Below are 17061 nucleotides of genomic sequence, written 5' to 3'. Positions count from 1 at the left end.
TTTTTTGTAAATGAGATCTAAGGGCTTTTACCCTAAATTTTTAGAAATTCTCATTAGATTATTTTAGTTTTTACTATATTATTTTTAATTTAATATTTAATAATTTTATATATCTTTTAATCTATTAAAACTTTATATATAGACACCTTAATATTTTTTAATGTTTATATTTTATATATTACTATAAATTTAAAATTTATGTGTTATAAAATTAACAATATACAAATATAATATAATATGTTATAAAATTAGAGGACGTCCCGAGCTGAGCTCGGACTTTGAATGTTTAAGCTCAAATTCAATTCCTATTCTAAATGGGTTTAATTTTGTTGCTCAAATTTATTTTTTGAACCTAATATTTTTTTATCTAAATCTTCTTAAATTTCTAGACCTTTGAGCTTTAGTAGATAACTCAACTTATGAGTAGGTCTAACCGCTACTATTAGCATTATAAAAGGAGAAATTAAATCGGGTCAACTACACTAGTAATCATCTAATTATTAATAAATTTTTTTTAGCCACCCAACTATTCAATTTTGTATTTTTTGTCACTAGTGAGTTAATGTAAAAATGAAAACACCCAAAACTTCAAGATAGTTGGGTGACCAAAAAAGACAAAACCAAATAGTCAAGTGATCATTTTGTAACTTCTCATAATCGGGTGACCAAAAAATAAATTTACTAATAGTTGAGTAGTAGCTTACCCAAAATAAATCTCAAATTTTAACATATTATAAGGACTAAAACTAAAATTATACCTATTTCATTTTCATTTTCTTTTTCCCAGTATAGAGCGAGAAATTTCAGATCAGAAAGAATTGAATTCCCTCCCTTTTGTTCTCTTCCACGTTTTTCCCAATTAACCAAACAAATGGATAATTAATTCATTATCTAGTTTCGATTCCGATTCCAATTTCATATATGGGAATAATAATATTCCCCTTTTCTTTCCTTTTAAATTAATTTTCCTTTCCCCCAAACAGAGAACAATTTAATTCAATTTAATTGTTAACTCGTCTTTTCACCTTCCATTCTTCCTCGTGTCGTTGTTTATCTACAAATCTAATCACCAACTTGTATTCCCACATTCCCAATAAATTTTTGTGTTCGTCATCAGAATCAGAATCAGATTCTCTTTTTCTTTTTTTCTTTTTTTGTCTTTTCAGTTTAGCACTTAATTTCTCAACAATGCCTATTTAATTCCACCACAATGAGAATTCCCAAGAAGAACGTTGCCTTTTGCTTATCCCTCTTCTCCCCTAAATTTCCCGCTCCTTTTTCTTCCCGTATACTTCGATTCTCCACTGGATTTCCCGCCAAAATTAGACCTATCCACACTGCAGGTTACACTACTTAGCTCATCTTTTAGTATGTGTTGTGGCATTTATCCTTTTCATTTTTTGGATTGTTTTTTGTTTGGTTTGTTGTGGTTGAGATTAAGGGAAATTGTTTTCGTTTTTGGTGTTTTAAGTGTAAAATTGGAGGGAATAATAGAGTTTGAAAGTTAATTTAGTTGGAAAATTGGATTAGTTTTGATTGAGGAATTGGAATTTTTAGGTGTTACTTGGCGCATATGTTGGAAGATTCTTAGGCTTGGAACTTAAACGTGGGTGCGCTGTTTGATCTTTTGATTTGACTTCTGAGGTAAGATGTCAAGGTTTTCTTTCTTGCCTGTTTGTCTCTAGGAAATTGTACAGTTTTTAGATTTTAAAAAGATTTTTTTTTTGTAATTTCTTCACGGTTTTAATTGAGTAATATTGTGTTGATAATGCAAAGGTATTGTCCTTTTTGGGTGCCGCTGAAGCGAATAATACCTTTGTGTTATCAGCATAATGAGGCACTCAGGTTCATACTAATTTGATTGTATGAGTCATCTCGCTGGTTTGTATATCTAATACTTGAATTCTCATATGAATCTATCGAAAATGTTAAGATGATTGCTGTGAATATGTTGCTGGTTTAATTAACCAGGCTTCTAGTGGCTTTTGGGTAATATTCATTCTTTGGGGACATGATGATTGTTGTTGGCATGAGACACATGTTAATGGATTTGGGAATTGGATTGAATCTTTTTTTTACCATTAGTGCTAACCTCCTTTTCTCCATGCTAATATATTCAGGGTTTAATCAATCGAACTCTCACTACTCAAAGGACGATAGTGCTGGGACCATTTTAGGTGATAAAGCTTCACAATCTCATCTTATGGCCAACAGCAACGGTGTTGAGGGACTGCATGTATGGTCATCTCCTGAAGGAGGATGTAAAATTGATATAGGAAAGCAAATTTTCTGCAACAGGTCACTGAATATGAAGAATATTCTTGCTGTTGGCTTTGATATGGATTATACCTTAGCACAATATAAACCTGAGACTTTTGAGTCCCTTGCGTATGAAGGCACAATCAGAAAATTGGTGTATGATTTGGGCTATCCTCCAGAGGTTTGTTAAGCTTAAGCGTTTTTACATCCAACTGAGAAATAATGTTGATTTTGAGTGATATGTGGAGGCATGCTGATAGGGATAAAATTTCATGCAGTTACTAGAGTGGACTTTTGATCCGAAGTACATGGTTAGAGGCTTGGTTCTAGACAAAAAGAGAGGAAATATCTTAAAGGTTGACACATTTATTTTCTGCTACAGTTATCTCTAGCCAGCTTGAATTAATAGTTGTCTGTTGCTATCTGTCGTCTACTGTGCTTGACTATGTTTGTTTCTTGTGATGGTTGTCATTTTAACAGATGGATCGACATAAGTATGTTAAAGTAGCATACCATGGGTTCAGAGAGTTGTCAAAGGAAGATAAAGTTGGAACCTATGGGAATACGCTCATTCGGGATTCTTTTGATGAGCCAGATTATGCCCTCATTGATACACTCTTTTCACTAGCTGAAGCTTACTTGTTTGCTCAACTTGTTGACTATAAGGACAATAATCCTGGAAAAGTTCCTGAGGGTGCTGAGTAAGAAATTTAACTACTGCTTCAAGAATTCTATAACTATTTAAATTTCTGTGTTACTGCTTTTTTCTACTCTTCTAGAAAAATTCAAATAATGTTTGAAAAGTTGCCATCAGTGTAACAGGTAGTTACCACATGCTAGTAGTAGTTTTTAACGAGATATATTAGGTTAGAAAGCAGTACACGTTTGTAATTTTTATTTGATTCTACTATATAATTGCCAAACAGTAATATAAAAAAAAAGGCTACATGGTTTGACACTCAATTATAACATAAAGTGAGAACTGTTAGATACTTAAATCCTGATTCCTTTTATCAGGTTTTGTATATTGAGCAATCCCTACTATAAATGATGCTTTCAGTTACTCCCACATGTACAAAGATGTTCGTGCTGCTGTTGATTTGTGCCACAGGGATGGAACCTTAAAGCAGATGGTTGCAAAGGATCCTAAAAGGTAATTAAACAGTGACATTGGTTTTATAATTTTAAGTTACAACTAAGACTAAGATTGGTTGTCAATCTCTATTTAAATTCAAGGGAACTGGCAAAACGGGGCAGATTTTTATTTGTTAGGACATTTTCTGATAATGCATTTTGAGATTTTTTTTTATTTAGTTTTCCATTTCATTGTCAGGTATATCAATGAAGATACCTCTATAGTACCAATGTTCAAAATGCTAAGGGCTTCTGGCCGTTCTACATTCTTGGTGACAAATAGGTATATATCTCTTGCTGATTTCATATCTTCATTGTTTAGGCATGAAAAGTAGTAAGGGATTCAATGCAAATTTCTTGTCCTTTTTTTTTTTGAAGAGATTTTGCCTAATGTTGGAAGATTTTGGCACACATGCTATAGATGGTTTTGGTTTTGTACTTAGTGATTCTTGAGTTTTTTGCTTTTTAATTGAAAGTATGTACAAGTGCTTCTTTGTATTACCATATCCGACTTCCATTTTCTAAGGCTGTTTAGAATGATAAGTTAACAATTGACATCTCTTGCAGTTTATGGGACTACACAAATATTGTAATGAACTTTCTCTGTGCATCTCATACGTTGGATGGTAGTCTCAGTTGCAATTTTGATTGGCTCCAATATTTTGATGTTGTCGTTACTGGCAGGTTTAGTTTCCTCCTAGTTCATCATAATACTAGTAATAGTTTCTCTTTTCTTTTTATTAATATCTACAACACATGTTATCTGCTTTCATCCTTTGATTTCTGACATTGAAGATGAAAGTATCCTTACAGTGCAAAACCTGGATTCTTTCATGAAGAGAACCGTGCAAATATTTTTGAGGTTGAACCTGAGTCTGGAATGCTTCTCAATACTGACAATGGAACTCCTATGCCCCAGGTTGGTTGAAATATACTATCGTAATTCTGGATTCAATCAGTAGTATGACTATGTCATATGGTAATTTGGTGATTTGAACATATTTTTTGATAAAAGGTGGGAAGTACATCGCCGGAAGTTCTATTGAAGGGATTAAACAAGAGTTGCCGAGTCTTCCAGGTATTTTGGATACTATCTAGTACTGGATATTGACAGATTGTTCTTTGTTCATATCAAAGGTATTATTAGATATTATGAGATTACGACTAAAATTTATTTCAACTTTTCAGGGTGGCAATGTTGCTCATCTTCATAAGTTGCTTTCTATAGAGTCAAGTTCACAGGTGATTCTTTGTTTGATCTGGTGAATCATAAAAGAGTTGTGGTCTTCATATGTTGTCTTTTCATGTAATCTTTCACTTGTTAAAGTCCATAGTAGATTCTCTAACATAGTTTGGTCCCTGAGTCCAACTTGGAGGTCCTTGTTTCATTGTTTTTCTTTCATTATCTATTAGTTCCTTGCTTCTTTTAGGTGCTTTATGTTGGTGACCATATCTATGGAGATATTTTGCGGAGCAAGAAGGTTCTTGGTATGAATTATATTTATTCTTCATCCCCTCCTTTTTCCTTGTTTTCTGTAGCATTTAAATTGTTCATTATTGTTTATTTTAATCTCGTGAGATTGACCTTTGAAGTTTGGTATCTAAATGGGACAATTAGTACTTCTAGTCTATGGAATATAATTAGATTCTGTAGTATGCACTCCTCAATTAATTTTCTGTATGTTTGTCATCATTATTTTCATTGACTGTTATGTTATTTTCATTGCTGTTAAGATGAGCAAATATTGTGCTTTTTATTTTGTAATTTACCTGTGATTAGGATGGAGAACAATGCTTGTTGTTCCAGAGCTTGAGAGGGAGGTCAAATTGCTTTGGGAATTAAGAGATATGCGAAAGGTGGGTTTTACATGTTTTTTATATGATGTTAAATTGAGTTGGTTGCAATGGTCTTTCAATCTTATATTATTTGGATAATATGGTGTAAATTTTTATAATTCATCAAGAAGAATCTGTTGTAATAACAATTAATTCCATAGCTTGAATGATTTTCTAGTAATGAACATTTTGCTTGCTGCTTTTCTTTTGATGCATATTTGTTACCACTGGTATTTTATTTCCCTTGCGATTAATACTGACGCTTTCATGCAGCAACTAAGGTTGTTGAGGGACGAGCGTGATCTTGTCGAAGATCAAATTCATCATTTGAAATGGTCTCTTAAGTAAGTGCCTATTCTATCATTCAAAAGTATGTTATTAATACTCGGTTTTTGTTGTTGTTAAGAGTTGCATTCCTATTGTTCAGATTTGAAAGTTTTCGTGATGATGAAAAACAGAAAATGATTTCTGCTTTGGGTGAACTGGAGGTTAGGCTATATAAGTCATCGATCTATTTTATGTAGCGCCTGATGAAATATCGATTTAAAGGTTTCTCAGATTTTTTTGTTCAATGTCTTCCTTAAAACAGTCTCAAAGGGATCAAGCACGACTTGCTCATCAACAAGCTCAACGGGAGTGTCATCAAAAGGTGGAGGAACTTCCTTTTTCTATTCGCTTAATAGTATGAGCAATGGTAAAAATACCATGAAGGCTCTTGAACTAGTTGTCAGATTGCTGTTTGCCTTATTTATTAAAAAGAATGGGTAAATTAGTCCCTATACATTGGATTAAAGAGCAAACTAGTCTTTTTTGTTAAAAAATTCATTCATTTTTACTGTTAAAAACTGATGTGGCTGACGAAATAACTAAATAGATACATGTCTGACATATAGAGATTTGTTTTTAATAGTAAAAATGAATGGAATTTTTAACAGATGGACAAGTTTGCTCTTTAATCTAAGGATTAATTTGCCTATTTTTTTAAAAGGGGCAAAATGCAATCGGACGTTTAGTACCAGGGGCTCTGATATTTTACCCATGATCAACCTTGAATCCAGGCACTAACAATGCTTATTTTATCTTTTCACATAATAGTTCCATAAGATCTGGGGACAACTCATGAAGACTGGCTATCAAAATTCTCGCTTTGCCCATCAGGTATGACTAAACCGAACCATCCATCATCCTTCTTATAAGAGTTTGATCACGACCCATCAGCTGACTGGATTCACGACCCATCAGCTGACTGGATACTCTCATTTCGCACCTTCGGGTGGCAAAGCCTTGAGAGACCGGTTGGTCATCCAAAGAGGACAATAACTACTTATGTGCATGATACAGTGGGTCGTAACAGAGTTATAGGACTTTGTAGAAAACTGTGTGGAACGTTTTATTCGTTATTTACTGAAGTTGTTCAATTTTTTTTGCACGATGCAGGTCGAAAGATTTGCTTGTCTATACACTAGCCAAGTCTCCAACTTAAGCTTGTATTCCCCGGATAAGTATTATAGACCAAGTGAAGATTTCATGCCCCATGAATTTCATATTCTTCCCCTTTGAAAAAAAAAAGCAAAACCCCAAAAAACCCATATTTGGAGGCTTAAAAACATAGCCTCAACATCTTCATTTTATGTTCTTGTCCATGCAATCATGGCTTTCTTTACTGTATTTAATTTACTCATTTAAATTCTCACTTGATTGAAAAAGATACATATATGCTTTTGTACTTTTTGTCTTGATCCTTGATTTTGCACCCTATTATATGTTCAGATATGCAAGAGAATTTGTCAATTAATTTTGATTCTCTGTTTTTCCTTTTGGTTTGGAACAATTAGATTCAATGTGTAATTTGATACATAAATTTTAATTGTGGTTTAGATATATATGTGAAACATTAGTTTTGATTTCATTATACATGTTATAAATATGATTATTTGTGGTATGTAATATATAAATTTAAAATGATGTCATATTAATAATTGTGTTAATAATTTGACAATTGAATAAAATCAAAGTTTCATATATAAAATTGTATATTAGAACAAAGTTTAATTAATATTTTGTTTATGTATGATTTTGAGATTTATCACTTTTTGGTTTAGTGGTATTGTCTAACGTAGGAGGTGAGCAAAAATCGGTTATCAATTATGTTATAGTTAATTGGTTATTAATTATAAATTTTCATAATTTAATTTATCAAATTTATCAACTTTTGATATATATTTTTCTTAAATTGAAAAAAAAAAGTTTTATAACCAAAACAAGTAATGTTATAATCGGTTCGGATGGGTTGGTTTAATAAAAAACAAACAGATACAAATTGGTAAAAAATTTGCTATGTCAAAAGTGATTTTAACTCTTTATTAAATGTTAATGGTCAAATTTTGCTAAAAAAAAATAAGGGTTAAATTTATAAAAATGTAAACATTGAAGACTGAATTTATCATTATGCCAAAAATAAAAATTAGGACAAAACTTTCAGTTCAACCCATTTATATTTAAACAACAATTGTACCCAAAATTAATGCTCTAATTGATTTGATCATTTGTCCAATTTTTACAACATTGATCAAACTTTAAACAAATTGCTACAAGTTATTGTACATAGAAGGAAAAAAATTGAGTACAACTTGTTTAATTAATCGAATTGACTGATGTTAAATCGATTAAAACTCAAGTCTGTCGATTAATTGATTCAACTATGAGATTGACCAATCGAGTTTGGATTTCAGATTTTTTTAATCAAACCAGTTAAATCGAACGCTCTCCCCTAATTTAATATTGTGTTGTGGTAGTACTTATAATGCAACAAAAAGTACTAACGCAACTTTACACTCTATATAGAAAGTGACAAATTCACTGAAAAAATGCTGCTTGTAATGAGAAATTTGACTACAAAACAAGCTTTGAAATATCCAAAAATTCTCTATCACTCGATAGTTCCCCAATCTTGTCGTCATGGCCAGCTTAGGCTGCTTTGGTTAGGCCTAGTCGGAGCCTATAAGGTTTCCTCGTAACACAGCTATCAAACCCGAAGGTTGAACCGGCACTAACAATCTTTGATACAAATAGCAAACACTCGATCGGCTAGTTCTCATCTAACCTCTCCGTGTCCTGTATGTCGATTGGCTCAGGGAAAATTTCATTCGAAGACCTTTTATTTGAAGACGAGTGATCGATATTCCCACTACTATGAGAACCTACTCTACTTGCTTGCCTTATACCACTAAAACCTTCTCGGTTTTGTTGACCCGAAATGTTGGTGTTCTCAGACGAGCTTTGTCTCCAACTACCAAAGAATGCTGTGTTCCATGACCGTCTCGATGAAGTCGTTCTTAGCTTCATGGAGCTAAAACTCTCTTCTCGTACAACTTTCAACGGGTTTTCCAATGCTCGAAGTATATGTTTCATTGAAGGCCTTTTTGATGGTTTTGGATTAAGGCATGATCTTGCTATAATTGCCATTGCCCATACTTCTTCTAATAGATCTTCATCTACTATCAATGATGGGTCCATGATTTTTGTCACCATTTCTTTATCATATATGCTGATGCATGGTAAGGTTTGCTCGAGCCATTCCTTCGTAGATGTATCTTCCACTTTACTGATCCCAAGTTTCCCCGTTATAAGCTCGAGTAATACTTTTCCGAAACAATACACATCGTAGGCGCAAGTAGCTGAAGTAGAACCTGTCCGTTCCGAAAGAAACATAAGAATATGTTGAAAAAAGCCTATGAAATGATGTATTGTTTTATATTTCGGAATCTCTGACCCCAAAACCAAGGGCGAAGACAAAAAAAATTTCTGGGGGGAGGAGCCCGAATTGAATTATAGAATTTTTTTAGCGGTCAAAATGTAATTTTATCATATATTAATTTATAATTCCATAATTTTTTAAGGGACTAGACATAATTTTTTCAAGTTCTGGAGGGTCAAAGTGCAATTTTATTATAAACTAATTTGTAATTTTATTATTTTAAAGGGATTAAAAATGAAATTTTTTATTTTTAGGGGGCCAAGTCCCCTGCCAGCTCCCCTGGCGTCGCCTGTGCCCGGAACTATGGTTTTTATGGATAACTCATAGTTCCCCATGCAAATCGTATCATTTTCAACAAAGAGGATAAAAGTACTATGGAGGCTATTGTAATAGGAGTTGGATTGCACTTTGCCCCTTCTACTCAAAAAATGAGTAAATTAGTTCTTGTATGTTAGATGAAAGAACAAACTAATCATTTTGTCAAAAATTCTATCCATTTCTAATGTTAAAAACTGGTTCATGTATGTTAGAATGAGGTACATGTGGTGTGCCACAAGTAATTGTCTAGTTATTCTGTTAGCCATGCCAGTTTTTAACAATAGAAATAGATGAATTTTTTAACAGAAATAACCAATTGGCTCTTTCATCTAATGTACAAGGACTAATTTATCTATTTTTTAAGTAAAAGGGCCAAAATGCAATCTGACTCTTAGTAAAAGGATATTCACGGTACTTTTACTCAACAAAGAGTATACGCACGCCCGCATAAACTAAATGGTAATGTATACATAAATAAATATATTAAGAACCGTGAAATAGAATTTTAGGTACCTGAACCTGAGGGGCCTGGCTCGGAGGTCCTGCATATCACAAAGAGAAATTTATTAAATCTCTGAACAAAATATACAATACCGGAGATCAAATCCTGACAACTTTGATGATTGTATGCATATTGTTTTACATTTACGAGGCCGCATTGAGATTGGATGTTAATGAATAATAGAAACACACGTGTCGAGCTATTTCATCACTCCATTTACAAGTTTATAACTCTTATCCATTACTTAACTGAGTCGGATTACTAGTATGGCTAACCTCGTGCATGTCTAGGTTTCCTTGGATATCAAGTTTTGAAATTACCGATACTGTAAAACATGTATTGGAAACAACCCGGCAAATGCAAACGTAGCACAAACAGTCAAAAACAACATACTCGTCAAGAGCCAGGCAACTCACTGGGCCTGCAAACCACTAACGGTTCGATTATATCATTCAACCTTACATATGAACCTTGAGCCAATCCGGTATTAACTCCAATGTATTGGCTTGAATAAGGCCCGGCTTACAATATGCATAGCAATACGGTACCAAGTGCTTTCGTTATAAGATAAAAAGACTGGTGAAAACAATAGGGTGCCGGAACTGCATACCGAAAGATGCAAAACTGGGTATAGTCGAAACTAAAAGGCTAGAATATAAGAAGAGAATGCAAAACCGAGTATAGTCGGTTGTTTCAAAACTACTAATACTAACTCGAAAAAAAGGTGAAATAGAGTAACTTGTATGATACTTACCCCGGCTTCCGAAGCAACCTCGTGAGCACCTTTTGGTGTGTATCCCCTTCTTGGCAATGAACTTCACTCAAGCTTCCAAGTCTCACTTCAAATTTATCATCAAGAAGGATACTGCTTGCTTGAATATCCCTTTAACCAAAAAAGTAAATACAGAATTAATGATTGATACTATAATGAAAAGGGAATTGTGAAGCTCGTGAAAGTAATAAAATTTACCTGTGAACCAGGGGAGGGTTACATTCATGGTGTAAGTAGCATAGGCCTTCGGCAGCTCCGGTAGCTACTTTCAACCTCGTAATCCAATCCAAGGACTTTAAACTATCGTCATCCGAGTTGATAGCCCTGTAAAACGAATTAGCCAAATCTCCATTCGGCATATACTTATAGACCAACAGCTTATCAGTTTCATGCTCCAAGCAGTGCCCCAAGAGCGGGATGAATCTCGTATGAGAAAGCTTTCTGAATAATTCCAATTCCGTGGTATATGATTCTTTCTTGAAAGAGCTCGAATTGACCTTTTTGATGACCACAGGGATACCACCTTCTAAGATGCCACGGAATAAGTCACCTGAGTGACCATGCTTGATAAGACTCGTGTCACTAAAATTACCGGTTGCTCGGAGCAATTGCTCGTATGTGAATGGATCTCCGGAACCGGATACATTTGTAGGATCTTTAGGAAGTTGAGGGGCGCTATCACTTTCCCGAACAGGCCCTATATCGGTACTCCGTCTTTGATTCATAAGCCCCGTATTATACCGTCTCAAGAGCAGCACTAGCACCAATACCAAAAGTAAAATGAAGCCAAGTCCACCAAGTACTCCGGCCAAGATAAATATCCATCTTCGGCTCCCAGAACTAGATTTCGCAGCAGTTGATGGTGGTGCCCCAGAATTATCAAAATGTAACCCTCTTTCGTTATAAAAGATCCTACAATCATCCAAACTCCTCTGGTTTGGTCGATAAAAGCAATTCATGTTAACACTAGCATTCCTTTCACCATCATTAACTATGCCTTGCAAATAGTTACCCGATACATCAATGAATTTGAACATCCCGAGCGAAAAATCCAAAGTTCCGTAAAACTGATTGTTTGACAAATTAAACACGGCACCCGGAGCAACACTATGGTTAGAACTAGGAGCTGGTAAATGACCCGAAAAGTTGTTATTCGATACATCGAAGAAAGTCAAATTAGGCATTGACCAAAAACTACCATTAACATTACCATCAAGCTTGTTCCCACTCAAATCCACAACTTGTAACTCAACAAGATTCGAAAACAAATCAACCGGTAAACGACCGTCGAGCTCGTTGTTTTCGATTATCATCTTTTGTAAGCTTTTCAACATGGTGAATTCAACAGGTAATGATCCATACAATGAATTTTTACTAAGATCAAGTTCAAGTAACTTAGAAAGGTTACTAAATTGAACAGGGATTGAACCAGAGAGGTTATTATCAGAGACATTTAAGACTTTAAGAGCTTTTAATGAAGATAAACTAAGTGGAATTGACCCAGATAAGTAATTTGAACTAAGTTGAAGCTTTTCAATGTTTATAAGTGACCCAAAGCTTGATGGAATCGACCCAGTAAGTGAATTAATCGAAAGATCAAGTGATTTTAAGTTCTTCAATTCACCCAATACGGAAGGGATTGAACCAGCAAGGTTATTGTTACTAAGATATAAAGAACTGAGTCGGAACGAGTTACCGAGTGAACTAGGGATTGAACCAGAGATATTACATGATCGGAGATCAAGTACTTCGAGATGAACCAACCGGTTTCCGAACAAATCAGGGATTGAACCGGGAAGATGGAACCCGGAAGCGTTGAAAGAGATTAAACGGGTCAAATTCACCAATGAATCGACGTTGAACCGGGGATACAACCGTCCGATTCTGGTTCTTCTTAAACCGGAAACGGTGATGTTCGTAACGGTGCCGTTTTGACATCGGATACCGGTCCAGGTGGTGCAAGGGTCGGTTTTGATCGGCCAGTCTTTGCCTCGGAGACCCAACGATGAACGGAGGTCGAGTAATGCTCGCCGTTCGGTTTGTGAGTTTATTGTAACTCGCTGAGTTAACACGGAATGAGTCAAGAACGAGATTAGAGCTAAAAATAAGATTGGTAACACATTTCTTTGAGCTCCCATTGATGTAAATTAAATCCTCATGAAGCTCTGTGTCATCTTCTTCAATTAAAAAAATAAAAACAAAAAAAAATTAGTTCCTTATCTTGTTCATTACCATTAAATTATCCAATAAAAATAAAGAAATGGGAAATTTTTTGTTTCTTCGTAAAATTCATACCTTCGATCACGAACTTGAATTCTGCCAAAAAAAAAATTAACCAATGAAAAATAGCTAAAAAAGGGTAATCTTCAAGATTAAGCTAAGCTAACTAAAATGGCTAAAAAAGGGTTGTTGTTTGTTTCCCGAGAAATTTTTTTAAAAAGAAGAATAAAAGAATGATGGTACGAGCTTTGAAGAGAATAGGGGGTCATAAGCCATTAATGAGTTTCAAAAAAAAAAAAGGTTTCATTTCACTATCCACCGAAGCTATTTAATGAAAAAAAAAATGGTCTTCCAATGAACTGTAGAAAAGATTCTTTAACACCCTTTTCACTTAATTATACTCCTAATTTACTTAAAACTCAGCAAAAAAAGCAAAGCAATGGGGTTTTTAGCTTCAATGGTGGATGGATTTTTATGATTTTTGTTTCCATTGACTTGGAAAAACTGGGAAAAAAAAGGTGCTTTGATTTTAGTCGTGAATGGCCGCTGAGGTAAACAACAAAATTTGTGATTATGATTTGTGAAAAAGAAAAAACAATGAAATGCTTTCGTTTCATATCATTGCGGCTTGTAGTCAATCAAATTGTAAAAGCTTGGGAAATGATATGAGGTTGAGTAGTGAAGTGTTTTGGTTCATTTCTGTTTTTGGTCCCTCTATTATTATCAAATTTGGATTTTTTTTATTCTTCAATTCAATGTAAATTTATCCTCTAAAGACAACAAAACTATTCTTTAAGCTATACTGTTTTTCTCACTTAACTACTTAATTTTTTTTGGTCAAGAGTGGTATCTAAATTGTAAACTTCATTTCGTTTTACTCAGAAAAGTGTATGAAGTTTAGTAACATGTCAGGTTCTTATTGGCTGATATCATGTCGTGGCATAAAATGAGACAAAATTGATAGTTTAAGTACCACTTTTAATAAAAAAATATAAATACATAAATGAAAAAATGATATAGTTTGAGAGCCAATTTTACATTTAAACCGTTTTATAATGTCATTAATAGTTAACTACTCCAATTAAAATGTTAGGGTGGATATCTTTTCTTAAAAATACACCAAAAATTTTGAGAGCGTAATCATGCAAATTTAAAGTATAAAGATGAAATCTTCGATTTGAGAATACAAGGGAAGTGATAAAGTTTTGGTCAAATTAATATTTTAGTCCCTCAACTTTACTTAATCTTTGCTTTTATAATGTGATTAGTTTATTTAAATAATTTCCAATGATGACATAAATTTTTACGGAAAAAGAACCCTTTCAATGCAAAAACGTTTACGTCAGCATAATGAACTAGAACGTGCAGGAGAAAAAAATCAACTTTGGGATTTTAAGCAGAATAGTTATTTAGTGTTTAATTATTTTGGAGATGGACTTCGTAAATACATTATAAAATTAAATTGTATCAAATTAAAGAATAGAGATTAAATTTATAATTTAAATATAATAGAGGGACTAAAATCATAATTTGACCTAAAGTCTTCTTTTCTTTAAGTATTTCATTTGTAATTTTTCTCGGAAAAAGAATTATCAATGGAGTTGCTTTCTTTTGGCCCACTCTCTCTGTTCCCATACCAAGTTGTCAGTTTGGATTTGTAACTATATGTTAAAATATGTTATTAGTACTCTTTGTAATTATTGTATTTTTATTTTTAAGAAGGCTTAATTTATGATTTAGTCCTTGAAGTATGCTTATCTATTTTGGTACTTAAATTTGTTGTCTCAATTTGGTACTTAAAGTATCAATTTCTTTTATTTTAGGTCCATTTATTTATCAGATGTTAAAAAAATTGTTAAACAACTTTGGCCAATAAAAAGCACCACATGGCATGTTTTGGCCAATGAAAAATACCACATTGCAATTAGATTTATTTAAAATAAATATATTAAATTTAAATTTAAAAATAGAAAATTATAATATTAAAATATTAAAATTGTAATATTATAAATTTTAAAAATTCAAAATAATATATAAAAAATTAAAAAATGTTATAAAAATTTAAAAAGTATTTAAATTTCAAGTAATTGCAAAAAAAAAAACTTGAAATTTAAATAGCTTTTTAGAATTTGAATTATATATTTTATATATTTTAAAAACTTTTTTAATTTTTTTTGTAATCATATTATTAATTTCAACTAATTTTTTTTTCAATTATCATATTTTTTCTAAGTTTTATTTTTATATTTTTTTATAATTTATATTTTTTTCTAGATTATATATAAATTTCTGAATTTTTATATATTTATTTCCATTTTTATATTTTTAATGTGTATATACATTTGATAAAATAAAATATTTATTTTTTTACATATCTATGCCACGTGGTGCTTTGTGATTAGCTATAATAATTTTTTTAACACCTGTAAAAAAATGGACTAAAAAATATAACGAAGACATACTTTAGGTACAAAATTAAAAATTTGTGTGTACTTTAGGTACCAAATTGGGACAAAAAAAAGTTTAGGTACCAAAGTGGGAAAATGGGTATACTTTAGGGGCCAAATCATGAATTAAGCATTCTAATAATTTAATCCCTCTATTTTTCATATTTTAAATTTTAGGTCCAATTGTTAACATTATTAAAAATTTTGTCTTAAATTTGTTAGTATGAATTTCATCTTAAATTTGTTTGTTTGATACTTCGAAATTTAAAAAAAAAATCACTTAGTAGCCATTTAACTAAAAATGTCACATGTCATAATTTGATTAATCCAAAGATTTTTTTAACAGAAATTAAAAGTTGATACCTAAAGTGGTAACGGAACAAAACTATAGGTACCTACTTTGGCCAAAAAAACTTTAGGTACCTAAATTAGAAAAGTTGGATAGTTTGAGTACCTATTTTTCATTTAAGCCTTAATTTAAGGATTAAATTGAAACATTTTGAAGTTTATAGACTAATTTAAAAATTGGCTTATAATTTTGGGATGCATATTCAATTAACCCATCTTTATAAACTTAAATTCGTATTACTTAAACGAAGCAAATTTGGAATTTTATAATACATGGAACAATTTGTAAAGATGAAGCAACTATTAGGAGTCAACGATCAAGTTTTTATGGTCAAAGGTCTAATCCAAAGTACTTTTCAATACAATAAAAAAATAATAAATTATTATTATTATAATTATTTATGGTGGATTTTTTAAATTTTACAATCTGGATTAAGAGATTTTGGCGTGTCGTATTTATTTTAAAAAAATTCAGGTATATCAAATAATATTTTTATTTAGTAAACATAATTATTACATATCATAAAAAATTAAAATTAAAATTAAAATTATTAAAATTTATTTATAATGATGTGAAATCTATAATTATATATCACCTAATTAAAAATGTACTTAAATAAATTAAAAAGTATCATAGAGGTCCATGTATTAGGAGTCAGATTATATTTTGTTCCCTTTACTCAAAAAAATAGATAAATTAGTCTTAATACATTAGATGAAAGAGTAAAATGATCATTTTCTATTAAAAAATTCATTCATTTATACAGTCAAAATCTGCACGATTGACAAGACAACTAGATAGTTACACATGGCATGTCATGCGTGTATATCTCATGTTGACGTACATTGACTAATTTTAAACAGAAGGATAAGTTTATTGTTCGATATAACATATAATGACTGAATTATTCATTTTTTAAGTAGATAGAACAAAATACAATCTGACTTTCGGTACAATGACATACTTTTACCTCTAAAAATTTGTATTAGATATTTTTCATGAATTATAAATCATTAACCTAAAAAAACAAATAAGATAGTCGTTGACGTGGCATTTCAACGCGGATTTCCACGTGGACCCCTTATCCAAACGCGTTTTATTATTATTTTTCCTTACTTTATCTTAAAAAACGACAATATATTCGCTCACGTGTAACATCAAACATCATTTCTTTCCGTAGCCAATTATTATTGTTTAGTCAATAATATTATTTAAATATATTTTATTAATTTAATTTTAAACCGTTCACATGGGAATAATAAACACCTATATCTATTTTTTTATGGAATTTAGATAGGAAAGCAAAAAGATCTGAATCATTTTTATGACATGATTTTCATAAATATAATTATTTATTATTTTTATATTATAATCATGTTCAATGTATGTATATGTATAATAGTTAAAATTAGGGGATTGAATCGAGTAAGAAAATTTAAATTAGTTGAGTTGAAGAAAATTTAAATT

General features: G+C 31.8%; 2 protein-coding genes across 4 annotated transcripts; one reads left to right on the top strand and one right to left on the bottom strand.

Annotated features, from left to right (window-relative positions):
- The first annotated feature begins 810 nt into the window (after positions 1–810).
- Positions 811–6955, top strand: LOC107940103 (5'-nucleotidase domain-containing protein 4). 2 transcript variants are annotated; one of them, XM_016873529.2, is made up of 18 exons: positions 1325–1343; positions 1558–1644; positions 2121–2440; positions 2538–2615; positions 2740–2960; positions 3320–3412; positions 3593–3676; positions 3961–4077; positions 4207–4312; positions 4409–4471; positions 4582–4635; positions 4824–4881; positions 5174–5250; positions 5503–5573; positions 5657–5717; positions 5819–5878; positions 6325–6387; positions 6667–6955. In XM_016873529.2, the coding sequence occupies exons 3-18, from the start codon at positions 2204–2206 to the stop codon at positions 6787–6789; spliced, it is 1566 nt and encodes a 521-aa protein (XP_016729018.1). In that variant the 5' UTR covers positions 1325–1343; positions 1558–1644; positions 2121–2203; the 3' UTR covers positions 6790–6955. The 2 variants fall into 2 exon arrangements, with proteins under 2 accessions (XP_016729017.1, XP_016729018.1); XM_016873528.2 differs by lacking the exon at positions 1558–1644 and having other exon boundaries at positions 811–1343.
- A 981-nt stretch (positions 6956–7936) lies between these two features.
- LOC107940090 (probable LRR receptor-like serine/threonine-protein kinase At2g16250) lies at positions 7937–13470 on the bottom strand. Of its 2 annotated transcripts, none has more exons than XM_016873512.2 (5): positions 12874–13470; positions 10777–12755; positions 10561–10689; positions 9818–9846; positions 7937–8918 (listed from the first exon to the last, which is right to left on the bottom strand). In XM_016873512.2, the coding sequence occupies exons 2-5, from the start codon at positions 12714–12716 to the stop codon at positions 8317–8319; spliced, it is 2700 nt and encodes an 899-aa protein (XP_016729001.2). In that variant the 5' UTR covers positions 12717–12755; positions 12874–13470; the 3' UTR covers positions 7937–8316. The 2 variants fall into 2 exon arrangements, with proteins under 2 accessions (XP_016729001.2, XP_016729000.2); XM_016873511.2 differs by having other exon boundaries at positions 10777–12752; positions 12874–13440.
- Positions 13471–17061: the final 3591 nt, after the last annotated feature.

This window comes from Gossypium hirsutum, chromosome D06 (assembly GCF_007990345.1).
Source record: "Gossypium hirsutum isolate 1008001.06 chromosome D06, Gossypium_hirsutum_v2.1, whole genome shotgun sequence".
In the NCBI taxonomy this organism is placed as follows: Eukaryota; Viridiplantae; Streptophyta; class Magnoliopsida; order Malvales; family Malvaceae; genus Gossypium; species Gossypium hirsutum.
The sequence above is the reverse complement of the archived record's forward strand: the minus strand, read 5'-3'. Positions and strand labels throughout refer to the sequence as shown.